This window comes from Rhinolophus hipposideros (genome assembly GCF_964194185.1).
Source record: "Rhinolophus hipposideros genome assembly, chromosome: 21".
NCBI classification, from domain to species: domain Eukaryota; kingdom Metazoa; phylum Chordata; class Mammalia; order Chiroptera; family Rhinolophidae; genus Rhinolophus; species Rhinolophus hipposideros.
In genome coordinates, this window is record NC_138067.1 from 37,884,161 (window position 1) to 37,909,952 (window position 25,792).

The 25,792-nt window shown below is 59.1% G+C and overlaps 2 protein-coding genes across 8 annotated transcripts in view; one reads left to right on the forward strand and one right to left on the reverse strand.

Moving 5' to 3' along the window:
• Nucleotides 1-14,199, forward strand: part of ACTN4 (actinin alpha 4) — a 70,533-nt gene extending 56,334 nt beyond the window's left edge. For 2 of the 7 annotated variants that reach the window (XM_081031976.1, XM_081031977.1), the window contains exons 10-22: nucleotides 1,056-1,286; nucleotides 1,871-2,018; nucleotides 5,264-5,414; nucleotides 7,927-8,035; nucleotides 8,188-8,328; nucleotides 8,402-8,584; nucleotides 8,670-8,804; nucleotides 9,693-9,872; nucleotides 10,586-10,732; nucleotides 11,600-11,680; nucleotides 11,980-12,045; nucleotides 12,650-12,808; nucleotides 12,906-14,193. In XM_081031976.1, the coding sequence (XP_080888102.1) occupies nucleotides 1,056-1,286; nucleotides 1,871-2,018; nucleotides 5,264-5,414; nucleotides 7,927-8,035; nucleotides 8,188-8,328; nucleotides 8,402-8,584; nucleotides 8,670-8,804; nucleotides 9,693-9,872; nucleotides 10,586-10,732; nucleotides 11,600-11,680; nucleotides 11,980-12,045; nucleotides 12,650-12,808; nucleotides 12,906-13,064 (1,890 nt within the window). In that variant the 3' untranslated portion in view covers nucleotides 13,065-14,193. Of the gene's footprint in view, nucleotides 1-1,055; nucleotides 1,287-1,870; nucleotides 2,019-5,263; nucleotides 5,415-7,926; nucleotides 8,036-8,187; nucleotides 8,329-8,401; nucleotides 8,585-8,669; nucleotides 8,805-9,692; nucleotides 9,873-10,585; nucleotides 10,733-11,599; nucleotides 12,046-12,649; nucleotides 12,809-12,905 lie in introns of all 7 variants that reach the window. The other 5 variants (XM_081031978.1, XM_081031979.1, XM_081031980.1 and 2 more) reach the window with 3 other exon arrangements.
• Nucleotides 14,200-14,727: 528 nt separating this feature from the next.
• Nucleotides 14,728-25,433, reverse strand: CAPN12 (calpain 12; the record flags this gene model as incomplete). The annotated part of the gene is made up of 21 exons (XM_081032285.1): nucleotides 14,728-14,754; nucleotides 14,849-14,907; nucleotides 14,994-15,110; nucleotides 17,712-17,790; nucleotides 18,448-18,510; nucleotides 18,605-18,675; nucleotides 19,035-19,092; nucleotides 19,578-19,637; nucleotides 19,720-19,762; nucleotides 19,907-20,115; nucleotides 20,321-20,332; nucleotides 20,655-20,887; nucleotides 20,969-21,132; nucleotides 21,763-21,837; nucleotides 21,909-21,994; nucleotides 22,066-22,140; nucleotides 23,259-23,427; nucleotides 24,145-24,278; nucleotides 24,445-24,563; nucleotides 24,714-24,783; nucleotides 25,200-25,433. The coding sequence occupies 21 exons, from the start codon at nucleotides 25,431-25,433 to the stop codon at nucleotides 14,728-14,730; spliced, it is 2,157 nt and encodes a 718-aa protein (XP_080888411.1).
• Between the last annotated feature and the right edge of the window lie 359 nt (nucleotides 25,434-25,792).

The following is a 25,792-nucleotide window of genomic DNA, read 5'->3' on the forward strand; positions in this document are numbered from 1 at the left end:
GTCCAGGGTCACAGGGCCGGTGGGACAAACCCAGGCAGCCCCACTCCAGAACCTGACCCAGAACATCAGTTGCGAATGTGGGTGATCAGTACATCTCTTCTGGATTCTCTCCTTTAAAAATTTCCATATTAAAAAAATAAAAACATTTAAGCTCCCCAAGGGCAGCAGTTTGACTGCTCTACTAGACCAGTGGTTCCCAGACTTTGAGATTTCATGGACCAGGAAAATTTGGAAAAAGTATTTGACAGCCAATCTAAGGTGGCCGACTTTATTTTGCGAAGTTAAGCGGTATTTTTAAAAGAAAAGGCTACCGTCTGCTATCACCATGATTTCCAACATCAAGAAAAGGTTAAAGGTTATATATCTTAGAATCCCAGCCCTTCCCAAGAAAGGGCAGTTGGCACCATTTATCATGATGTAAACACACAAGGGTACCTTTGTCCTTGGTTTTCTTGTTTTGCCAGAGGTTGGCACTGGGAACCACTTCTCTGCGCACATCTATGCTGCACAAGAACCGATTTTACTCTCCTGGGATGGGTCTAGAATTTCCAGTTTGTTTGCTTGTTTGTACCCTGTCCTCCGTCAAAGACATGAGTGGTTCATAAAAATACATGTCGCCTTCTTTTTCAGTTTACTTTCTAATTTTTAGCATCTCAGGTCCTGTGCGTGGCGCTAATTGCCCCCTAGTGAGCCAGGCGGGCTGCCAGCCCTGCTCTTGAGGCACTGAGTCAGTGAGACCCTGGCAACTGTGGCAGCGGGGCCATGTGGTGGGGTGTGAGGGGGAGGCCACCCAAGGAGGGGCCCTGCTTAGATATGAGGAAAGGGAAGACCAGGAGCAAAGACACAAACAGCAAGTAACCAGAGAACAGCACAGTGGTTCCAAGGGGGCACACATTCCTAGAATTCCCTGCTGTGGGATCCCAACAAGAATCGTGGAGAAGTCGGGCTGGGGAGCAGGGTTGATCCGGGTCCCATGTGCCCATAAGCTGGCGGGGGGCCCTGTTAGATTCTGAGGGCCCCCTGCAAAGGCCACATGGCTTCTTGTGGTCCCACAGCTCCTGGAGTGGATCCGACGCACCATCCCCTGGCTGGAGGACCGCGTGCCCCAAAAGACCATCCAAGAGATGCAGCAAAAGCTGGAGGACTTCCGTGACTACCGGCGTGTCCACAAGCCACCCAAGGTGCAGGAGAAGTGCCAGCTGGAGATCAACTTCAACACACTGCAGACCAAGCTGCGCCTCAGCAACCGGCCCGCCTTCATGCCCTCTGAGGGCAGGATGGTTTCGGTGAGGGCGGCGCTCTGGGGCGGAGGGGCTGAGGGTGTTCAAGGCCCAGGAGGCGTGGCCCAGCTCCGGAGCCCTGCCTGCTGCCTGTGGGCTACAGATTCTCCAGACCAGCCCGGGCTTATTTGGCCGGCACAGTCTCTGCTAACTAGAATGTCCAGAGCCTTTGGGGTGCAGAGGTGGGGTAGGGGTATACTTAACACTTTGCCCCCCATCACTCCATCACAGCCTCGAGTTTTACACCCATCCTCAAACCACACATAGTTTGTGTGGAATTGTTTGAATTTGGCACCCCAGTCAGCCATGGCTGCCTCGTGCTTGAGGCCCCTTCTCACGGAGGGACAATACTATTCCCTGGAGAGTCACCTTCTGGGTCCCATAGCTCCATCCATGGCATTCATTCCTTTTCATTCATTCATTTAATCCAGAAGCACTGATTGCACCTGCCATGTGCCGGGCCCCCTCTGGGCACATAGATGTAGCAAGGCGGGGTGGACGCGACCCAGCCCCCATCTGCGGCCTTCCCACCAGCATTCCTCAGGGAAGCATCGCCCTCTGAACGCCCCTGCCCTCTCCTGCCCCCACAGGACATCAACAACTGCTGGCAGCACCTGGAGCAGGCGGAGAAGGGCTACGAGGAGTGGCTGCTGAATGAGATCCGCAGGCTGGAGCGGCTCGACCACCTGGCAGAGAAGTTCCGGCAGAAGGCGTCCATCCACGAGGCCTGGACCGACGGTACGGCCCCCGGGCTCCCTCCCTCGGTTCCTGTCCCTCGGATAGATAGAGACACGCACACATGCATGCACACATGCGCACAAACGCACACACCACCCTCCTTTCCTGCTGCTTGGGGATGCGCATGTCAGAAATGCTGCTTTGGGTTCGTCCAGCTCTGGGCAGCAGAAACCAGTCTGGGGCCTGGTCCTCCTACTGCCCGTCTGCTCTGGCCTCAGCGAGTCCTTACAGGAGGGCCCCTTCCTGGGTCCAGAGACCAGTCCTCCAGGAATGCAGCCGAGCCCCGTCCCAGCTCCATAGGGAAGTGACCCTTCCCCGTCAGGGGCGGGGGCGGGCTCGCCCGTCGCTGGCAGCCTGCATGCAAACTGCCTTCCCTCTCCCACACTCTTTGTGACCAGGGGCCGCACAGTGGCGAGCCCTGCTGGTGGATGGGTCTGCATTCCTGAGCACAGTCCTTAAAAGCCAGGGCCAGAGCCACTCCTGGCTCTGCCGCCTGACCCCCAGCCACCCACCCTTCTCTGTGGCCCAGCTTGGGAGCGCCTTCTAACCTTCTGCCCTGTCCCAGCGCCTCCGTCCTAGGGGCCTGGCCCCCCTGCTGGGCAGCTCCTCCCACAGGGGCAGCAGTGCCTCCTGTGCCTCGGCTGCAGCTGCCTGGCCCCTTGGCTTGGGATGTGGAATTCCATCACGTCCCTGGCCCTCGGTCAGGGCCCACACCATGGGTGGGATTCCAGATACCAGGGCCTGAAACGGCCAGTGCCTGGGAAGCCGAGAGGCATCCACAGGACTCCCACCCTCCCACTTCCTTCCCTACTCTGTCTCTGCCCCCTGCCGCCACTCTGCCGGGCAGATTTCACACTTCCTGGCGTTGCTCAGGGTGGATTTGCATCCCTCCCACCCCTTCAGCTCACCATGAGGTCCTCATTGAGCCTCTGAGGGTTCCTGCAGCCCCCTCCCAGCAGCCCCAACGCTGGCCAGGATCTGAGACACCCTCCCCAGAGGCCTCACCCCTGCCAGCATGTGAACATGCAGCTGGGCGTGACGCGCAGACCTGGGCCCACGTCACCATGTCCCTGGCTGCAGCCCACCTGCGCCCTCCTCACAGTAGCTCAGGAGGCTGTTGTCCGGCAGCAGGCTGTGCCGGGGAGGAATGCAGAGGGAGAGCCGGGGGCAGGCGGGGAGGAGGCCTGCAGGCTGGGATGCAGGCGCCTCCCTCGTGCCTGGCAGAGGTGGTACCCAGGGTCTCACCCCCCCGGAGGGGGCTTGCTGGCGTTTGCTTCATTTGTTCATTCATTCATTCCACGAACACCTCTTGAGCCTTTTCCCTGTGCAGTCGTTCCCCAGGTAGGTGAGGTCTCTGCCCGGGCAGCTCACAAGCCGTCAGACTTGGGCATTTCTCGAATTGAAGGGCCCTCGTGCACATCAGTGGGTTTCCCTGTACCCGTGTCCCACGCGCTCTGACTGAACTGTTTCCTCCTGTCACTATCCACGCTCTGTGTCACCACTGTCACTCCACAGGCTCTGGCCGGCTTCCCTCTGGATTTCCCTTCTCATTATCAGCTCTCAGTCCCTTGCCTGGGGCTCTAGGAAGCCCCGGGAAGATGGTCTCCTGAGGCCCAGGGGTGTGGGTGTGGAGGCCCAGCAGAGTCCCCTCCCAGGAATGACTCGGGCCTGGCCTGCACAGGAAGGCGGTTAGGAGAAGTTGGCGCCGTCTCGTGCCGGGGCAGACTGGCCGGTCCAGTGGCCTCCCGGCGGCCCCGCCCCCGCCCCGCCTCCCCACGCGTGTGTTGGTATCTTGGCATCTGGCTCTGGTCTCACGTCAGCCCGGAGCCCCCGGCAGGCCTGCCCACTGCCATCCCCCATATCTGCGGCCTGCAGCCTCTGTACCAGCCCACTATGCAAGACAGGGGGACAGACCAACCTCGTGGTCTCTTACCATCCCCCACAGCTTGCAGGGTCCAGGGTTGAGGAAAAAAACAAAACTGAGCCCGGTGTCACTTCCGTGACTGCCCCCTGGCCTGCATCCCAGGTGGCCATCGCCGTGAGTGGCCTGCTCCTCCCAGTCTTCCAGAGCACCCCGTGCCAGCCCTTGCTGAAACTCTGCTGAGGCAGGAAGTGGTAACCTACTATTTCGGTTTCCCACCCGTGGGAGAAAGCAATTTGGGGAAGGGAATTGCAAGCTTGCCTTTGTGGTTGAGCCTCCTACCCCAGGGCTAGGGTGGCAGGGCCGGTGGTATGTCTCCCAGGCTCCTGCCTCCTGCATGCCAATACCAGGCCCTGTCCTCGGGGTGGCTCACATGCGATGGTCCTGGCTCCATGCCTGCCCTTCTCGAATACCACCTCACTGAGGCTTTAGACTAGGTGCTGGTGTTGCCCCATTTCACAGATGAGGGAACAGGCCGGGAGAGGCGGGAGAGACTGCGTGCCATCCCACTGCACCAGGAGGGCAGCTGTTGGTCTGAAGCTCTGGTGCTGAGCTGAGGGAGGGTGGGGGGGTCTCTGACCTGCCACTCCAGGGGCAGCCTAAGGCGGCTTTACCTGAAGCAGCGCCCCTTTCCAGGCTGGCATTTTTCTCCAGTTCTGTAATACCTTACTATGCTTACCAGGCTCACTTGAGCTTCTGTTCTGAGGTGTGTAATTAGCCAGACTCCAGGACTAATAATAGTGTTTCTCCTTTCCTTCAAAGGGCCTGATGATGGGCCCTACCTCACTGCACGTGGAAAGCCCTTAGGACAGTGTAGGACACGTAGATAGGGCCATTATCCCAAGGGAGCCAGCCCCCAACGTGCCAGGGGGCAGGCAGAGGGGTGGGCTCCTGAAAGAACCCTGACTGGAACACTTCTCTTCCCCCCCTCCCCCCCCCCCCCCCCCGCTGAGGCACGGGCTGCACCCTCAGCCACTTCTCCAGATCGCAGCTCTCCACAGATGGTGTCTACCTTTCCAGCCATGGTAATATTGCCCGGTTCTCAGGGCCTCCTACCGCTGTAGGACACTAAGATTAGAACACGCAGGTTGAATTGGGGTATCTGGCTCAGGCCCACCACCACCACAGTGTCTCCCAGCTCCATCCGGGACGTAGTTGGGCTTAGAGATCTCTGGAAATGGCAAGGTAAAGGGTTCCAGAAGTTTCTAGCCTGCGTGGTGCCATCCTCGATAGGCAGGATGTGGGGTTTGTCCCGTTTTCCCTCCCTCTGGTTGGACTCCTGCTGCACTGCTGTCTCAGTGCCTTCTGCCCTCCGCCCACCCAGGGAAGGAAGCCATGCTGAAGCACCGGGACTATGAGACGGCCACCCTGTCAGACATCAAAGCCCTCATCCGAAAGCACGAGGCATTCGAGAGCGACCTGGCCGCACACCAGGACCGCGTGGAGCAGATTGCGGCTATTGCCCAGGAGCTCAAGTAAGTGAGGGCTCACAGGGTCCCATCACCCACTTCCCTCCACAGCCCACCCAGAGCAGTGGTGGGCCACACCACTACTGCCTCACGCCTGGAGTAGGGTCTCCCTCACCCCTCCGTTCCCATGCCAGCTCCTTATGGGGTGATGCCTTTTGCCCATCTTGTCTTAACCCTGGATAAGAAACAGATTATTTTACCCCTTGTCCTGATTCTTCAGGCGGCAGGGGTCCCTCGGCTCCACCTCCTTGCCTGCCACACCAGGGAGATCCTTGGCCCCCTGATGGGGGGGGCACAGCCCAGCCCCACGCCCACCCCCACCCCCGCTCCTCCTTGAGGGACTGGCTGCAGAGTGCACAGAGAGCCCATTGTTCTTCGGGCTCCTTCCCTCTCCTGCTCAGAATACACTATTGTAAGAGCTTCTAGCCAGCCGGCTTCTTTGCCCTCCCTTCCCTGCCCCAGTCAGATAAACTTGTGCACACAATTAGTACACTGAACCTCCAGAGCCAGTGAATGTGGCCTTATTCCACCAGCGTGCAGCCAGCAGCAGGGAGGACCCAGGGAGTGGGAGGCCCAGGCCATTACTTCATGGAAAATCCGCAGGTCTTGGAGGGGCGGCAGGGTTCCTAAAATAGCCGTCTGCTCAAAAATAGGATCCTTGGCTAGTCCTGCCCCTTCCACAGACACCCCCACCCCACCACAGTCACCCTGAGAGTTCTCCTTGTTCCTATAAGGCTGGGGCCCAGCGTGGTGCCCAGTAGAGCTCCATGCCGGGGAGGGTTGGTTTCCTCCCTGACTCACTCCCTCCACATTGCCCAGTTGCTTGGGGGTCTCCCGTTTGCTGACTCAGAGACAGAAGTAGTGTCTTCTTTCCCTGTTGGAGGCACCCCTTGGGGTCCTGCAGCCTCTCCTAGGCTGGAGACCCTGCACCGGGCATGCCTAGGCGCAAGAGGGCGAGGCCACAGACGCAGATGTCTGCAGGGTTTGTGGGGGGTGGGACATGGGCAGGTTCCCCAGTTGACGTGCGAGCCCCTGGAAGCTGCTAAGAAACAGACTTGGAATAAATCCGAGACCAGCCTCCTTCTCAGGCACTGGGGAGCAGCCATGTGAAACCCATTACCCTGAGCCAGGGAACAGGCGGTCCCTGAAGCAGCTTTCTGGACAGTAGCCCTAGAGAAAAGAGAGGGAGGGCTGTTTAGGGTGCTGTCAGTTCCCCCCAAGATGAGTCGGGCCCGAAGGCCGGCTAGAACGAGCCTGGAGGGACAACCCATATGAGCATTGATTAATGGCCCTGATAACAACTCACGGAGCATGAGTGCTCGGCCTGTACCAGCTCATTTAGGTCCCCAGCATGAATGACTGACAGCCTTAAATGTTGATGCCCCCCCCCGTGATATACAGGGGAACTGAGGTATGGAGAGGCCAGTGGCCTTGCCCAAGGTCACACGGGTAAGAAGTGGTCAAGACAGGAGTGGAACGCAGTCCTCCTGGCCTCTGAATCGCAGCCTTGCTCCCTCTCCCATCCCTGCCTGCCCACCCCGTACCCTCCCTGCCTGTCTGCTCTCCAGGCAGGTGAGACAAACCATCTGGCGATCCCCGTGTCCTATTCTTCCCCAAAGCTGTTCCTGCTCCTCACCCCTCACAGGCCCCCAAGGTTTTTCCTGTACCCTGACTCCCTAGGGCCCTGCTGCTAAGAGTATCCAAGTGTCTGGACTGCAGGAAACGGGAATCGGGGGGCTGATGAGGTGGGGTGAAGAGGCAGGGAGCATGGCTGGTGGCCAGGAATGATTGTATCAGTCCAGTGTTTCCCAAACCTCAAGTCATTCGAATAATAATACCTATAACCGTAATCAGCTCACTCTTTTCCTAAATATATTATCAATTGCCTAGAATGAGATTGCAAGCTAGTTCTGTATTTTTTTCTTAATACCCATTAAAATAAATACATTTAATAAGTAGCCGTTGCTGCTTTTACCTGTTGGGTGCCAGGGACTGCTCTCAGCACGGCACATGCACTGAGTGACTTGCTCTCCACGATAACCCACCACCAATTTGCAGACGAGAAAACAGGTGTCCACAGTAGGGCGTTCCCTTGCCCAGGGCCGCACAAATACAGTTATGCAGCCAGAATTCAGACCTGGGGAAGTGGGCTCTAGAGCCCGTGCTCCACCCAGCGCGCTCTGCTAGACCTCCTTTAAATGCACAAGCAGTCCGCATGCAGGATTGGTTGAGGACTTCTGGGTGCCCATCCCCTCTGTCCCCCGAGTGAGCTTATTGTTGCAGAGCAATTCAAAGTGGAGGAGCAGGAGAAAGCCCTCTCTGTTACTCTCTCCCACAACCCCAGCCCTTGAATTCCTCCTGTCCGTGGGGACCGTGGGCCAGGGGGTTGATGGATGACTAATAGCCTTCAATGTTGATGTCCCCTGGCACCAGGGCCTGGGACAGCTGGGGGCAGGTGGGTCCAGGTACACCCTTGACGGCCTCCGCCGGGCCTCACTGCTCTCTTCCCTGCCCGCAGCGAGCTGGATTACTACGACTCCCATAACGTCAACACCCGCTGCCAGAAGATTTGCGACCAGTGGGACGCCCTCGGCTCTCTGACCCACAGTCGCAGGGAAGCCTTGGAGGTGAGATGGGGCAATGCACCTGGAGCCTGGTGCCACCACTGCCCTCGGGGACGTGCTCTGAGCCCTTGGGGTCCCCGGACACCTCCCCACTACCCTCCCCTTCCTGTTTGCTGACTGACCTCCCTCCACTGTCCCTGCCCCCCCCATGCCAGAAAACAGAGAAGCAGCTAGAGACCATTGACCAGCTGCATCTGGAATATGCCAAGCGTGCAGCCCCCTTCAACAACTGGATGGAGAGTGCCATGGAGGACCTGCAGGACATGTTCATCGTCCACACCATTGAGGAGATCGAGGTCCGTCCCCGCCCGCCCTGCTCGTGGCACCTCTGCAGGCCTGGGCTGGCCCTCATCCCTTCTCTTCCCCCAGGGCCTGATCTCAGCCCACGACCAGTTCAAGTCGACGCTGCCGGACGCCGACAGGGAACGGGAGGCCATCCTGGCCATCCACAAGGAGGCCCAGAGGATCGCGGAAAGCAACCACATCAAACTGTCCGGCAGCAACCCCTACACTACCGTCACCCCCCAGATCATCAACTCCAAGTGGGAGAAGGTGGGCGGTGCCCGCGGTGGGAGCTGGGTGAAGGGGCCGGGGGAGGGGACCGCACGCCGACCACCCATGCCCCACCCGCCCCCAGGTGCAGCAGCTGGTGCCCAAGCGGGACCATGCCCTCCTGGAGGAGCAGAGCAAGCAGCAGTCCAATGAGCATCTCCGCCGCCAGTTCGCCAGCCAGGCCAACATTGTGGGGCCCTGGATCCAGACCAAGATGGAGGTGAGGCACTGTCGCGACGCCCCGCTGAGCAGGAGGTCAGCCACCCCTGTGAGCGTGGAGGCCTGGGGGACGTGGGTCCCAATTCACTGCCTAGTGGGATTTAGCGGGTGGTAAGATGCTGTGGATGGAAATGGCAGCACCCCCAGAGGGCTGCTTGGTCGAGGAGTCACATAGACGTGGGTTCGAGTTTTGACCCTGCCCTTGACTGGTGACCGTGAGCTCAGGCAGTGGAACCGTGCTCCTCAGTTTCCTCATCTCTAAGATGGGGGTGAAGCAGTTCTTTCATTCCTTTGACAAATGCTGCCATGCGCTTTGAGCACTGGTGTAGCTGTGACCAAGGTGGTCTGAGCCCGACCTTCATGATGTGCCCACAGTCACCCTCGTGACCCAGCCGCGGGGAGGTTGGTAATGATGCCAGCTGTGACTCTGGCCACCACTTCCTGAGCGCTCACTACGCGCCAGGTACATGCTGACCCGGGCAACCCCGCTGAAACTCCCCACAGCCGGGACGGGTGTAGGCGGGGCAGCCCTGGCTCAGTGGCCGCCACACAGCGTGGCTGCCGTGGAGCTGGCGTGCTCCGTGCTCCTGGGCCAGGGCTCTGAAGTCAGCCACGCCTGGTTCAGAGCCCGACCTGCCTCTTACTGTGAGAAGTTGCTCTCTTTGGGCCTCAGTTGCCACGTCTGCAGACAGGGCCCCTCATAAGGGGTCAAGGGAGCAGTGATGTGAGGCGCGTGTAGCGCTTGGCACAAAACTCTCAGCGTGGCTGCTTGTACGCTAGAGGGTGGGACCAGAGGGGCCAGTGCGAGCTGCAGGCCTTCCAGGAGGGGGCCCCTGGGCAAAGGCGAGGGCCCGCCACCCCACCTCACGCGCGGCGCCCTCCTGTGCAGGAGATAGGGCGCATCTCCATCGAGATGAATGGGACCCTGGAGGACCAGCTGAGCCACCTGAAGCAGTACGAGCGCAGCATCGTGGACTACAAGCCGAACCTGGACCTGCTGGAGCAGCAGCACCAGCTCATCCAGGAGGCCCTCATTTTCGACAACAAGCACACCAACTACACCATGGAGGTAGGGCGCCCCCCGGGCCCTCGCCCTGCCCTCCCTGTCACTGGCACGGCAACAGGCCTCTGCTGCTTCCTCTGTCTCCTTTTACTCTGACTGAAAAGATTAGATCAAAATGGTTACTGTTTCCTACTAATACGCTCCCATCACCATGACAACACACATCTCAGGACAGGCTTCTGGAGAGCTGGGAGGGCCGCACCTGCCCGCGGCGGCCTCAGCACTTGGTCCTGCCAGCACGCGTGGAGTCCGTGCGCTCCGGCTCTACAGCCGGGCTGCAGTGACAGGGCTGGTTGCGCGGGTTACCACCATATTGGGAGCTTAAAACCATCCATGGTGACCACGCACACCACACGTGCCGGAAGAAACAAAAGGGTCTTTTTCCCACCAGAAAACCAGTTAAACATTGCCCAGCATCCCTGTGCAGTTTCCATGTGGATCCCGACACAGGTATTGGGCTCTGGCCCTCAGCTGCATCTGTCACCAGAACACGCACCCTGATGGTTGGCAGAGGCAGAAGGCGGGTGCCACACCTGTGTCCCTGTGTGCAGATGTGGTGACCAGGAGAGTGTGGGGCTGCACTGGCATTTGGGAGTCATCCAGGCCACGTATGCACTCTGTGTGGGGAGAACCAGTTCCAAGGTGCCCTCAGTGGCAGCCACAGGGGTCCCAGGACCCCACAGGCCTGGCCTGCACTCACGCCCGTGCTCCCCCCGCAGCACATCCGCGTGGGCTGGGAGCAGCTGCTCACCACCATCGCCCGCACCATCAACGAGGTCGAGAACCAGATCCTCACCCGCGACGCCAAGGGCATCAGCCAGGAGCAGATGCAGGAGTTCCGGGCGTCCTTCAACCACTTCGACAAGGTGAACGGCTCCCCCCACCCCTTGGCGTCTTCCCCCCCTGCTGTCACCACTGTCACCGTCCCATCTTGCCCCCTCCATCTTTGCATTTGTCGGTTCATTCACATCACAGTTGCTGCGTGTTGGCCGCTGCTCGTGGGCTGGTGGGGCCTCAGCCACACGGAAGGGGGTGCAGAGGGTATCACCTCCACCCACAGCCCGAGCACTTTCCCCCGGGAGGGTAAGGGGGTCCCGAGTCCTGTCTCTGGGGCTGTGCCAGTGAGACCCTGGGACTGAATAAATTCCAGCACACCCGAGGTTTGAGACCTGGCCCGTGAATCTCGTCACACGTACACATGGTGGTCTTAGAATTAAGATTTGTTCTGCAGCCCCTTTGGAGGGGCCTGAGTGCCAGTTTGCCCCAGTCCCCATCTAGCCTGTTGGCCTGGTGTCACCTGCCTTCCTTCTGCCTCTGGGTAGGAGTGTGCAGCCTCAGCCGTCCACTGTCAAGCAGGGACCCTGACCTCCCGAGCAGGGAGGGGTGCAGTGCCCTTTCTCCCACCCCAGACCCTGGAGGTGAGGTGCGCTCCCCGCTCCCTCCAAGTCCTAGGACGCAGTTTTCAATCCTGCACCACTCAGCTCCCACCCCACTCTGGCCCAGAGGCAAGAGGAGGCCTCTGGCTGCCCTTCAGACCACCCACGCCCCTCCACCTGCCCCCGCTGTCCCTGGCCATCACCTCGTCCGTGTCACCTCTAACTCTGTGTTTCCCTCCCCCATGTGTTCCCCTCCCCCCACCACCCTCTGCATGTGACCCTGACCCCTCTCCCCACCTCTGCGCTGGCCTGGCCTCCATACCGCCCCTTGCGCACCTGCCTGCGGACGCCCGGCAGGACCATGGCGGGGCACTGGGGCCGGAGGAGTTCAAGGCCTGCCTCATCAGCCTGGGCTACGACGTGGAGAATGACCGGCAGGTACGCGTCCCCTGGGCCCCAGCGGACCATGGCATTAACTGCTCTCTCTCTCTCTCCTTCTCTCTGTCTCCCCTCCCTCACCATCCCACCCTTTTCCGTTGTGTGTTCCATCTCACCGGCTCTCTTGCCTCCTCACTCCCTGTGTCTGTCTGGACACCTGCCCCCTTACCTGGTCTCTCGGGGCCGCCTCTGTGTCCCCTGCTCCTGCCACTGTCCTGTTTTTCCGCTGTGCACATGGGGTGGCCCCTCTTGTCTGCTCTGGGCCTGGCCTCGTCTGCTGTGCCTGCGTCCTGGAGCAGAAGCAGACAGGCAGCATGGACGCCGACGACGTCAGGGCGCTGCTTATCTCCACAGGACATAGCCTGGTACGCAGCCTCCGCCTCCCTCGCTGCTGTGCCGCTCCCCCTGCTCCTCTCCCCTCCTCCCCTGCTGCCCCTCCTCCCTTTCCTCCTCCTCTTTGCGCCACCCCACTCGAGTCTCCACGTCCTCGGGGACACCCCTCCACCAGAGCAGTGCAGCCCCACCTCCCCCTCCTGTGCTGCGTCTGCGGGGCTGGGGTCCCTCCGATGACTCCCCGAGCCCCCCACCTCCTTTCTGGAGTCCCTGGAGAGAGGAGGTCAGGCTCCGGCTCTCTTCCCCTTTCTTTCTCTTTCTCTCTTTCTTTCTTCCCCACCCTCCAGAGCTGACTTGTGAGCCTAGGGCTGAGGAGCAGCAGACATGTTTGATCTACAGCTCACTGCCCACTTCCCAAACGCGTGGGAGGAGAGGGGAGGAGCAGAGGGGACCATCCCCGTGTGGGCCACGTGAGGCAGTCAGCCTGGGGAGCCAGGACCCTTGGAGGCAGGCTGGCGACGCGGCCTGCACGCCGGGGTCGGGCCCTGCCCTCCTGGCCTGGTTGTGCCGGCCGGCCGGGCGCAGCCATGCTGCCCTGCTCACAGGCCGCCCTCCCCCGCCCGCTCCCGCCCGCAGGGCGACGCTGAGTTCAACCGGATCATGAGCGTGGTTGACCCCAACCACAGCGGCCTCGTGACCTTCCAAGCCTTCATCGACTTCATGTCCAGGGAGACCACGGACACAGACACGGCCGACCAGGTGATCGCCTCCTTCAAGGTCCTGGCCGGGGACAAGGTAAGCCAGACCCGGCGCAGCGCCTGGGGCCGGCGGGAGGGGCTGCGGGACCGGTGTGGGGTGCAGGTGGCCCAGAGTCCCGCCCTGCCACCCCCAGAACTTCATCACAGCCGAGGAGCTGCGGAGAGAGCTGCCCCCCGACCAGGCTGAGTACTGCATCGCCCGCATGGCGCCGTACCAAGGCTCCGATGCCGTGCCGGGTGCCCTTGACTACAAGTCCTTCTCTACAGCCCTGTACGGCGAGAGCGACCTGTGAGGGCTCCTCTGGGCCCCGACCGAGCACCCCTCCTCCCCGCCTCCAGGAGGGGCTGGGGGAGCCCAGTGTGTCCGCCCCTCTGCGCTGTGGGGCCTCCCCGGTCCCTTCCCCTGACTCTGTATCTATGCAAAGCGTTCTGTCAGTCCTTTCGGGGTGGCCGGGAGGGGCTGGGGCCGGCTCTCTCCTCTCTCTTGTGGTTGGCCAGGAGGTTCTCTCCCCTCCCAATGGACAGGGGAACAGGAACCTTTTGGGGTCAGCACTTCTGGTCTGGTAAATATATGTATTGTTTGTTTTTTTTTAAACTATGGAAGGGACAGTGAGTCCCCACAGCAAAACAGGTCCCCTCTTAGCCCTAGGAACGTTCTCCACACCCTGTCCCTTGCCCGGAGGTCCTGCCAAGGCCTCCCACATCCAGGCCAAAGCCCTATGTGCCTTGTCCAGGAACCATCCGCACCTGAGATGGGCCCAGCAGAGGGCACCACAGCTACCCAACAGGAAAGAGGACCCCATCCCGTTCCCTTTGCCCCTCCCCCTTTACCCCTCCCCCTTCCTTTGCGATTGCCAGGAGATGAAGGGGTGCAGCTCACCCCCCCCTTTTCTGTAGCAGAGGAGTGGGGTTGGGCCGACCAGACTTTTGCTCCTGTCCCCAGCCAGCCCTCACCTTGCTTTGTCTGGACCTGCGTCTCTCAAGATTTTCTAAGGACCAAAAACAAGCAAACAAAAAATTAAAAAAAAAAAAAAAAAGTCACAAAAAAAGCTATAAAAAAAGAATTAAAAACTTTCAGAGAATTACTATTTACTTTATTAACTTACGGATTTATTATATAAATATATATTCACCTAGCAACATATCTTTGCCGCCTCTTGCTCTCATAATGAAGACAGCTGATTTGCTATCCTCCCCCAGCCCCTTACTGATTTTTCTGTTGTCTGTCATCAGGCATGGGTCTCTGGGGACCCTCCTGAGGTGGAGGGTGGGCTGCTGGCCTGGCTGCCTGTTAGTTGATGGTTTTGCTCCTATCTCCCACCCACCCACCCCTTTTTTGAGTTTATTCTGATTGTTTTTTCTCGGTTTCTGGATAAACCACCCCTCTGGGGACAGGATAATAAAACATGTAATATTTTTAAGAAGGCGTCCCACAGTGTCCTCTCTTTTTCTCCTCTCTCTGTTCTCTACTTCTTACCAAAGCCGTGATGGAGCACCTATTCCCAGAGTGAGGTGGGGCCTGGGCGTGCCATGATCCCCGTTCCCATGGGTATAAAACCAAGACCGCTGTTGGGGTCCCAGTGTGGGCCAGGCACTGTTCTAAGTGAGTGACGGTGACTAACTCACATAGCCTGCCCAAGAAAGGTGCCGTGACCATCGCTGTTCCCAGATGAGGCGAGCAAAGCACAAGGAAGTGCAGGGACTTGCCCAGCTGGGGAGTGGTGGGCTCAGAACCAACCCCGGACAGGCCGGCTCCTGAAACAATGCTCGATGACGGCTGAACGTCAGAGCATCTGCCGCCCCGTGCCAGGCAGGGAGCTGGAGGGGTCGCAGGAAGCTGGTTTCGCTCAGACCCCTCTTGCTGTGGAATAAACTCGGGTCCGGGCTGGCAGAAGGAAAGGCAGGGCTCCTGGCAGCTCTCCTGCCTCTGGCTGCAGGTGCTCCCGTGCCAGGATCCTAGGAGAAGGTGGCCACCTCCATCCACTGGGCGAAAGAAGACAGCGGGCTTGAAGCAAAAGCCTCCGGGACTCCTGCCACAGCCGCCCTGTGCCACCCTCTCCCTCCGGCCCAGGCTCACCTGGTTGCGGGTCAGGCAGATGACACCCTCGCCTCCATCCAGGTGCTGGCTACAGTGGCCTGTGCAGAGAGGGGCGGGGTAAGCACCCACCTCCCCAGATGGGGATCCCCTCCCTCTGCCCCATCCGTGCCAGGGTGGCACTCACGGAAGATGAAGGTGAGCTGGGCCACACAGGACACAAAACGCTCGAAGTCCACACGCAGACGGCTGTCCCGGTAGCGGCTGGTGAGGGCCTGGGTCAGCTGGTTGTTGAGGTGGAAACCTAGGGGGAAGCCACCTCTGAGCCTGAGCTGCTGTGAACCCCACCTCAGCTTGGCACCCCACCCTGACTCCCCAGGGAGACAGACACTGTGGGGCCTGTCCCCACTTTTCAAATCCCAGCTGGTGGCTACAGGCAGCTCCCTTCACTTCTCTGGACCTCAGTTTCCTCATCTGTCAAATGGGGACAACAGTAGTCCCGACTCCATAAGGTTGTGTGAAGATGTCCTGTGCAGAGCTTAGGACAGTGTCTGGCACATACCAGCTCTGCGTCTGTTATTTCTCCTTTAAACTATGCAGAATTTCTGCTAGTGGGCACCGGGGGATATTTCTGTGCAGCAAAACATTCTTGTCTGTCCCACTTGGAGTCAATTTCTTTATGCTCCACATCAAGGGGGCTTCTAAAGTTTAGAAATCATTTCTTATGAGGAATCTCAACAGAGGCTTCTAAAAGCCACAAACAGTGGTTTTCCCAGGTCACAGGTAACCCTCCGGGACTCAAGGCTGCAGGGTGACTCTCCCTCCGTGCCCCACACATCCAAACACAGTGCAAGGATAATTTCACGGGCCTCTGCTGCCTCCTAAAGCCCAACTGCCCCCCAATTGCATTCATTTAACACGTTTGTCAAGTGCCACCACATGCTGTGTCCTGGTCTAGGTGCAGTGAACAGTCTTGGTTGGGGAGCCTGTGGCCTCTCCCTGGTGTTGTGACCTCTCATGGGTCACTCTGGCCTTCATCTGCCTTCAAGGATTGGGGGCAAAGTGCCCCGGGCTGTGGGAAACCCCAGTAGAGAAGGCAGGAGGGGCCAGTTCCGACTGCCCCATCTGGAATTCCAGCCATCCTTTCATGGAAACTGTCGGCTTCCTCTGGCCACTCTTCGGGGGCCCCATGGCCTGTGGTGCCTGGCGTGGAATCCTGCCCAGGATCCCCTCACCTACTTTACTGGGCCCTAGTGACCATGACATGGTACCTGTCCCCAAGGCCGCATTGTCCCAATCTGCCTGTGGCCCTCGCAGGTGGCAGCGCATTTCCCACTGCCCTCCTCTACTTGGGTTTTGTCTTTCTCCCTGTGTACTGCTGTTCCCTCTGCCCAGAACACCTTGTCCTCTTCGCCCAAGGCATTCCTGGCCTACACTCCTTGAGGAAGCCGTGGAAGACCACCCCCCCTCGCCCCAGCACAGAGCCTCCAGCACCTCCTCGGGGCTCCCACAGCTCCTGTGCCTGCCCCTCCCCTCCCTGACCACTCTGGGCTGTCACTGTCATTGGTTCTCTGGCTGCCTCTGGACTGGAAGCCGTGGGAGGTGAGGGGAGGGTTTCTGGTCACCACTGAACCCCCAGCGCCAGCCTGGTTTCTGGAGCACGCTTCCTGCTGGCCCCTGTCCTCCTGGCATTCCCTCCTCCAGACAGGAGCCCCACATGCTCTGACCCTAGACTTGCCTCTGCCTCTTCCCTCTCATACATATTTGAAAATGTTAGAGCCGAGGGCCTCACGAGGCCTTATGGGGGCTTTGTCAGTCTTTCCTCTGACCACCTGCCCCTCTCCACTTGGCTGCAGCCACACTGGCACCGTCTTCATCTCCATCCCTGGCTCCCTCCACACCTCTGGGCCTAGGGGCTATTCCCTCTGTCAGGAATGCTCTTACCCCACTGTCCCAAGGCTCACTCCTCCTTCAGATCCCCCCTCAGTCCCCAGCGAGGCCTTCCCTGACCACCCACTCCCCTGCATGCCCTATGGCCCTGGCCTGCTTCCTTTTCCTGCCACAGCACTTATCACCATCTGACCTGGGTGTCTTATTTGTAGTCTGCCTGTGGCAGCAGACCTCAGCCCCACAAGAGCATTTGCTCAGTCTTCTGCCTAGGATAGCAGGCCTGAACCAGGCACTCAGCGGTACTGAGTACATGGTACAAACGCCATCTTCCCCTCACTCTCTCTCACCCCTGCTTCTGTCTGTCTGGGACTCTGTTTCTCATTGTCCCATGTCTCATCTTTCTGACTCCATCTCTCCCCGCTCTGTCTTGGGCTCCTTTCTTTCCTTGTATGTCCCTGGATCTTTGATCTCCCCATGTGTCACCCTTCACTTTGCTGCGGCAGATGAGCCCTGGGTAGGTGGGGATCTGGGAGCTCCTGTCTGATCCCTCCATCCCCCTTTACACAAGGGGAAAGGTCATATTCTTGCAGCCATCCTGTGTCAGAGCCACTTTACAGAGGGCAACGGAGGCCCACGAAGGTGAATTCATGTGCCCAGGGCCACCAAGGAGTAAGTCAGTAGTTAGGATTCCAACCCAAACTCAGAGGAATCCAGGACATTCTGCCATGATTCCCGGAGGACACCAGCTTGCACGTCTCCCCTCCCAGGATGCCCTGTGCCCTCCCCAGCCCCCTCTCAGGCCCAGCCCCTTCTCACACCCTTCTTTCCCCACACAGACAGGATTCTCCCCCGTGGCTTCTCAGGGTCACCCAGTCCTTGCCAAGGGCTGACAACAAGCTAAGGTGTCAACTTTGTGATGGCAGCAGCTGAGTGGGCAGCTGGGCCTGCAAGAGAACGGGGGCCAGGAGAGGGAGCCAATCCTGTCCCCACGACCCACCCCAGGACCTGTCCATACCTGCGGCATTCAGCGCCAGCCTCAGCTCGTGGGAGTTCATGGTTCCCGAGGTGTCCTGGTCGAACTTGTCAAATATGGCCTGGGTGGGGAGGAATAGGTCAGTCCCACCCCCAGGCCCTTGAGCTCCCTGAAGAGGGCTGAAATGGGGCCTCAGAGGCCAGACGGCCTGGGTTCCCACCCCAGCTCCCTTTCTTCCTGGCTGCGCACCCTAAAGCTTCACCACTTTAGGCCTCTGTTTCCCGGTCTATAAAATGGAATCAATAGTAACACATGTAACAAGGTTACTGTGAAGACAAGTATCTACCCAGTGGGGCCTAGTGAGGGCTCAATAAATGGAGACATCACTATTAGTATGAAGAAGCCTTGGACCACTTTTTCCTCACATGGATGGTGTGGGGGGGGGGGGATCACCGCCTCCCATTGGTATACAAACAAAGCCGCTCAGAGGGGAAGTGACTGGCTTGAGGTCACACAGCCAGAAAGGGGCTGAGCTGGGAGCTGAGATAATAGCCCAGGACCAGAGCCTGTGCTCTTTCTTGATCCCTGAGCTGCTTAGTGCCCTAGAGAGACCAGAGGGTGACGGGGCAGGGATAAGCCAGCCAGAACCTTCCAAGTTGGTGTGGTCCAGTCACCCTTCTCCCTCGGGGCCCTGCTAGCCCCCAGAGTAACCATGCCCCTATTAGTAAAATGCCTCTTCTTCCAGGAGGAGGTGTCTCCACCCAGCCCCCCACCTTACCTGCCACTCCTGGAGGTGGCTCCAGAGCTGCTGGAAGTGGTGCAAGGCCAGGCTTCGCCCATGCTGGGGATGGGACATCTGGTTAATGTCCCCAAAAGGGGAGCAGAGGCCTCGCCATCCCCATCTTCCCCACCCAGGCAAGGCCCCCATCATATACCCCAAAATACTGTAGCAGCTGCTCACAGGTCCTGAGCCCAATCTCTCTGGAGTTCCGGGTGTGGGACCTGGCTACAGGAAACAAACAAAAACCCTGAACTTCCTGTGGACTGGCCATCACTGTGAGTGCTAGGGATTACTGAAACCCCGTTTTAGAGAAACTGAGGCACAGAGAGCCAAAGGAGTGCTGGTAACTAACAGAGCTGGGATTTGGACTCAGGCAAGGGGGTTCCCAGTGCTAGGAGTCACACTCCCTGCCTCTCCCTTAGAGGAAGGGGGCTTATGAGTAGCCATGGTCTTAGCCACCGGTCGTGCCACAGGACCCAAGTGTGGGGAGATGGTTTCAGTGTAAGCCCAGGTTTCCCATGGCCTAACTCCAAGCAGCATCCTGGATTAACACACACAGGGATCTACTGTGGTCCCCAACTCACCAGGCTCCAGGGCAATGCTTAATAAGGCCTCGAGCTGACGGGCACTGAGTTCTTCCTCCTGGGCAGGGAGAGAGCGGGCTGTGAGGCCATTCACTCAGGCAGCCATTCAGTTGGCAGCTCTGGGCCTGGCCCAAACAGCATGCTGGGTGGCACTGGGGACACGGCAGAGACTGAGTGAACCCAGGCCTGCCCTCTTAGAGCTCAAGGTCCAAGGAGGGTGGTCAGGGCTGCAAAGGGGAAGCACTGGGTGGTGGGAGCCCGCAGTGGGCATGCGGCTGACCGGGCTGAGAGAGGGTCAGGAGAGTTTCCAGCGAAGGGCACATTAGGAAGATGAGGGTTTGCCCAGGGAGTGAGGGAGAGAAGGCAGCCAGGCTGAGGTGCAGACAGAAGGCCCTGAGGCAGGTAAGAGCTGTGAGCATTTTGAGAGAAGGTCGTGAAGTTTGGGCGGGGAGGGAGGTACTAAAGCAAAATGAGACATTCAGGATGAGGCAGGGGTTCAAGGGGGATGGATGGGACCCCCTTAGACCTGTCCGCCCTCCTCACCTCTCCTGCCAGCTCCTGAAACAGCCGCTCCAACCCCAGCTCCAGGGGAATCAAAGGGGCCTGCAGGGTTGGGGGAGTTTAGTTCTGGCCCAGAGGGTCCCCACCCCACCCCGTGGTGCTCCCTCCGGGAGCAGCCCCTCACCCTGAGGGCGTGCAGATCCGCGCTGATCACGTCGTCGATCTCCCTGCAAATTACAGGCCAGAAATGGGGAAGGGGCTGCACAGTCCGCGCCTGGGGCTGGGGGCTCGCGGGCTGTCAACCCAGGGATCAGGTGGGGTCTAGGCGGGATCTAGGGGCCCTGGGCTGATCCACGGGGCTGGGGGCTCACACAGCGGTGTGGCGGCGCTCGGAGAAGATGCGCAGCGTGAAGTCGGCCTCGTCGCCGGCATGGGCGACGCTGGGCACCACCAGGTAGTGGCCGGGGCGCAGGCGGCAGCGGCGGCTCACGTCGCGGCGGGCGCTTAAGGGCGAGCGGTCGGCGCGCAGCAGTCTCGGCAGGAGCGCGCGACTGTGCGGGGTGTCCCAGAGTCCCAGCAGCTGGGGGACAGGGGCCGCGTGACCATGACCGCCCAAGCTCACCCCACCCGGCGGTCTACTCACCGCACCCCTCTGTTTGCCGCGTGCAGACAGATTCATCCTCCCATCAGCCAAGCGCACCCCAGGCCTTCCCTGCCCCAGTGCTGGTTGTCCGAGCCCCTGGGGGGGACCGAGCCTGGAAGCTGGGGTCCCATCTGAGACCCACCTCCTCTGGGATCTGTCAGAAGGAAGAGCAAGGGGAGTCAGGGCCAGGGGGAAGGTGGCCGCCCCTCAGAGTCCCCTCCTTGCCCCCTGCCCCGCTTTTCTTCCTATTCTGCCCTCATTAAGCCGGGGTCCCAGCCCCTCTCCACCCCTCCTGGACCCGTCCCTCCCGTCTGTCCCTTCTCTGCTCCTTGTCTCCTTGATCCGCAGGCTCCCCACCCCTTTCTCTGATTCCTTCCTGACCCTTCTGATCCCCAGCTTCTCTCTGTTCTCCCTAGTCCCTCGGTCTCTCCTTGACCCCCCTGGATTCCCGCAGCGGCTCAGCCAGGGGTTCCCACCTGGAACACGTGGAAGCACACGGTGAGGTAAGTGAGGCCCTGAGCCCTCAGGCAACGCCGGTTTCGCTGGATGAGTGACAAGAGGACAGTGCACTTGGGAACTCGGCCCCCTCGAGCAGGGCCCCGGGCACTCACTGCCCCCCAGCCCCCCCAGGGCCCCTCCTCATCGTCCTCTTCCTCCTCATCAGGCTCCAGCAGTGTCAGCCGGAACTGGGGGTTGGTCCAGAAGGTTTCTAGTAGAGGAGAAACAAATGGAGTTATCTCACCTGCCACAGGCCCCCTTACTTGCCTCTCAGGGCCCCTCCAGGCCTCACCGGAAGTCGTCTGGCTCCCGCCAGAGTTGAAGCCTCGCACCCAGCGGCCGTGGAAGATGTGGACGTGCCAGCCCCCTCCGGCAGGGCTGGGGCCCAGCACCTCAGGGCTCAGCGAGCAGATCTGGACAGTGTTGAAGTGGTGGAGGAAGTCCTGCAGCTCCATCCTGGACAGTGGCCAGCAGTCAGACCCGGCCCAGCCCCCACCACCCCAGGGCCCCAGCCTCCCAAGTATCTCAAGGCCCTAGGGTGACTCCCAAATCACAAAACCTCCCAAATTCCTCAGATAGTGCCAAGTACCTTTCAGTCCACCAAATAGTATCATGTCGCCAGAATGACCCCCAAGCCCCTGAGCCCTCCAGCTCCCCGAGATTTCTCCAAGTCCTCAGAAATGCCCCCACAAATAGCCAAGATCCACAAGTTCCCTTCAACTGTTGTCAAATTGTCTTCAGATCCCAAATATTAAGACCCGCAGACTCTCAATTACCAACAAGTATTGTTCAGACCCTCAATATTGCCAAATCTCAAGAAATGTCCCAGGTGTCACCAAACCCCCTCCATTGCTCCAAATATTACCCATCCCTCTCCAGCCCCCCAGAGATTACTATGCCTCCAAATTCCCCTAATATCACCGCTAATTCTTCCTCGACTCCCCCAGATAGAACCCCACTCCAAAATTACTGCTGATATGGACAGTCCATCCCCACTAGGGACCCCTCTGCGTGAACTTCCACCATGTCCCTTCAAGCAGGACTCACCATCTCAGCCTCACTGCTGGGCACCTCTGCCCTACTCACCAGAACTCACCATCCTCCTTCTTCACCAGCAGGGCATCTCGCCACTCAGTGGGAAGCGCGTCCCAGCGTGGGCAGCTGGAGAGACAGGGGGTGTGAGGAATGGGGGTGGGGCTCAGCCCCCCATCACCACCCCAGATCCATCCCACCTGTCGCTCCAGGCCCCGGTCCATTCCACGCGGCCCCATGGGTTCCGCAGCCGCAGCAGCCGCACCTTGGTGAAGCCCAGCGACACCTGAGGGCGGCATCGTCAGTGGAGTTGGCACCTAGACACCTCAAGCCAGCCCACCCATGGGGGATGCTTACCTTGTGTGTGCCCGTGACTGAATACGCATGTCCCTTCACCAGCCCGTCTTCTGTGCGGTACTCACCCCGATCACTCTGGGCGGAGGACAGGGGACGGTGAGGCCACGGCAGGAGGGTGGTTGCTCCTCTCTGCCCCCCCACCTACCTCCTGCCACCAAAGCAGGAGTCAACCAAAGCACCCAACTGAGTGGCACAGGGCTCTGAGAGACGATGAGAGTTGGTGAGTGAAGGAGAGAGAGGAAGCAGAGAGAGGGAGATGGAAATGAGGCAAAAATAGAGAGGGCCGGCCCTGTGGCTCAGGGGGTTGGAGCACCATGCTCCTAACGCTGCTGTCGCTGGTTCGATTCCCACATGGGCCAGTGAGCTGCGCCCTCACCAACTAGAGTGAAGTCAATGAGCTGCCACTGAGCTCCCGGATGGCTCAGCTGGTTGGAGCTCGGGCTCTCAACCACAAGGTTGTGGGTTCAACTCCCACAAGGGATGGTGGGCTGCACCCCCTGCAACTAGCAACGGCAACTGGACCTGGAGCTGAGCTGTGCCCTCCACAACTAAGACTGAAAGGACAACAACTTGACTTGGAAAAGTCCCGGAAGAACACACTGTTCCCCAATAAAGTCCTGTTCCCCTTCCCTAATATATTAAAAAAAGAGAGAGAGACAGAGATAGATGTACAAAGAAAGATAAACAGATAGAGGGAGATGGAAAGAGGCAGAGAAACATAAGAGACAAAGTGAGTCAATTAATAACTGAATATAGGATGAAGTAAATAAATGAGTGAATGAGTTAGACCGACTCAGTGAGTGAACGAATATGTAATCAGGTCACAGATGAACATGTGACCCAAGCTGAGCCCATGAAAATCAATCCTGGGACTTCTGTTGAAATTCTCAGAGAAAGACCCTCTTCCCTCCGGAGGTATTTGTAAGTGCTTCTTTTGTGTCTGTGACGGGAAAGCCTGCCTGAGGGAAGCTAACCCAGAACCAGGAATAGAAAAACACCTTCACAACATCTGCTAAGCACCTGGCTCCCGCTGTGCCTGAAGCTCGTTAGTTCTGAGAATGTTTGATTTGTGAGAGAGAATAAGCCAATGTGAAAGAGAGGAGAAGGACAGGAACGCTTCCCCCTCCAGCTGTGACTGTGCATTTGGTCCTGGAGGAGGGGGGTGGGTCTCCATGGGAGTCTGACTCTCTCACCAGGGCAGTGGCGCCCACGAGGGACTCCTTGGCCAAGGCGTGGCGCAGGGCCGAGAAAAGGCCTGCGGTATCTTGCCTCAGGTAGAGCACCTCACCCACGCCGCCTGTGAAGTCCACGAAAGCCTCATTCATGTGACCGCCTCGCATCACCTCATAGGAACCGTGGAGCCTGTGGAAGCAGGTCTGGGGTGGGGGTGTCTGAGGCATGTAGGAGCACCTCGGCAACCCTGGGATCTGGGGGCCTCTGCTCCAGTGTGTGTGGTCCCAAGGGCTACCCCTGAAATTTGCAGACTCTTGAAGTAGGGGACTGTGGCACCCTAGGAAATTGGGTCTCTGGTCTCTGAGCCACCAGGACTGCATGATTTGAGGGTCACAGGAGAGCTCTGTCAAAATTCTGGGCATCCTGGGGGCTGCGTCTGAAATTTTAAATCTCTGGAAGATAGATGTCTGCTTTGGGGGTAATCTGCATGGGGCTTGTCAGAAATTTTAGATCCGAAGGATGGGGAAAAGTAAAGATTTGGGGTCCCAGGTCTTACACTCACACTCAGTATATTGGGGATGCTTTGGGTTTCTGAAGGATCAGGATTGTCTGAGATTACACGTTCCCCAAGGGGATATATCTTAGATTTGGGGATGTCAGGGCCTGATAAGAGATTTCCAGCTCCTTAAGAATTCTGGGTGCTTGGTGGGTCTCTAGGAATGTTTTGTGCGCTGTGTGATGGAGGGAGGTGTCTACAGTTTGGAGGTCCTCAGGAGATGGTGTGGCATTAGAGCCTCAGGGAGTGTGACTTGGTTTGGGATCCTTAGTGGGACGTCTAGAGGATCCCAGAAGATGGGGGGCTCTGGCTGGGACTTGGGGTTGCAGCCAGCGGTGGGGGGTCCTTACTTGGCATAGGCCTTTTCCAGGAGGGGGGCCCAGAACTCATTCCGCTGTTCTGAGTGCACGAACATCAGCTTCCCCTCACGCACAGGCAGCTTGTCATCCACCACGACGTCCACCCAGTGGCCAAACTGCCAGAGCTGGTGGGGGAAGGGGCAGAGCCCAGGCTCAGCTTCCAACCTCCAGCCCCACCTGGGCCCCAACCTCTGACCCCTGACCCTGCTGCACACATCCAAGAATTCCAGCCCCAAGAGAACAATGTCACTTTGGGGATACTGAGGCATGAACAGAGGAACCGAGCTTTACCTGGAAGTGGAAGACACCTGCGTAGCCATCTCGGAAATCCTGTCCAGGAGGGACCACCCGGCACAGGAGTTTGGGGTACAGAGTGAGGGAGGCAGCGGCCGCAAGAAACCAACAGTTACCTGAGAGGAAAGAGGAAGACTGAGGCCCAGGGGGAGAAGAGACTAAGGGGATGGAGGAGAGGTGCCAACAGGAAGACTGAGGGCAGAGGTGTCAGGATTTTAGCTACAATTTGCAGGATCAGGGACTCAAGATGGGTTCAGTGGTCTCACCCAGGCGCCCCTGACACACGTCTGTCCGGCTCATGTCCTCACAGATGAACTGAGGCTCAGCACAAAACTCCTGGGGGTGATGGGAATTCCAGGCCTCAGCCAGGAAAGGAAAGGAAGGAGCAACTGGGAGGTCAGACAACTGGGTCCCCTCCTGCCCTCATTGCTCCCGAGTAATGAGCTCCTCCAATCCCAAGAGAGGCTTGTAAAGCCTGCAGCAGGCCATCGCCTTCCCTGGACCTCCCTGGACCCAGAATGGCCGAGCCTGTTCTGAGCTGGTCCCACGGTGCCCCTCCTCCTTCAGACCCAGGAGCCCAGGTCCCCAGCCCCTCCTCCCCCAGACCCAGGAGTCCAGGCCCCCAGCCCTTCAGACCCAGAAACCCAGGCCCCCACCCCCTCCTCCCTCAGACCCAGAAACCCAGGCCCAGATATCTGGGCCCCAGTCCCCCCTCCCTCAGACCCAGAGCCCAGCCCTCAGCCACACTTTACATGGGGCCTCATCCATTTCACCCCTTTGGCCTTCTCTGAGTCCGGCCCCAGCTGGTCATAGCCAAGGGCATCAGGGCCAGCAGGGAAGTAGGGATCTCGGAACAGGATCCCTTCATCCAGGCAGGCTGCTCGGATTGCCTCATAGTTCTGGCCTCGAAAGGGCTTTGGGCCCCCAACTCCAGGTCCTGCCTCATCCACCAGCTGGATGGTGACCTTCCCGCTGCCACACGCCATCTGGACACTCTGAGCTCACAGGCTGGCCCCTGCCCCTTTAACTTCCTGAGTCATGGGGGCGGGGCCTCCCCTCCATCTGAGTTCCAATGGGGGTCTTTACGCAGTGAGGAGTCTTCCCTCATTAATACTAATTGATGGTTTGGAGTGCAAGGGAGCAGGGACGCCTCTTCAGTGGTTTCCTCCCCAAGGCGTGGGGCCTTCAGTTGTGGCGAGGGTAGCAGCTTAATGGGCTTGGACAGCAGCAGGAGGGAAGGTGGGCAGAGCTGAGGGAGGACCGGCTGCCACTGTGGAAGTGCCTAGAAGGAGGTCAGTGTGGGGGGTGCATTTCAGCCAGCTTGTCCCAGCATGTCTCCCTCTGT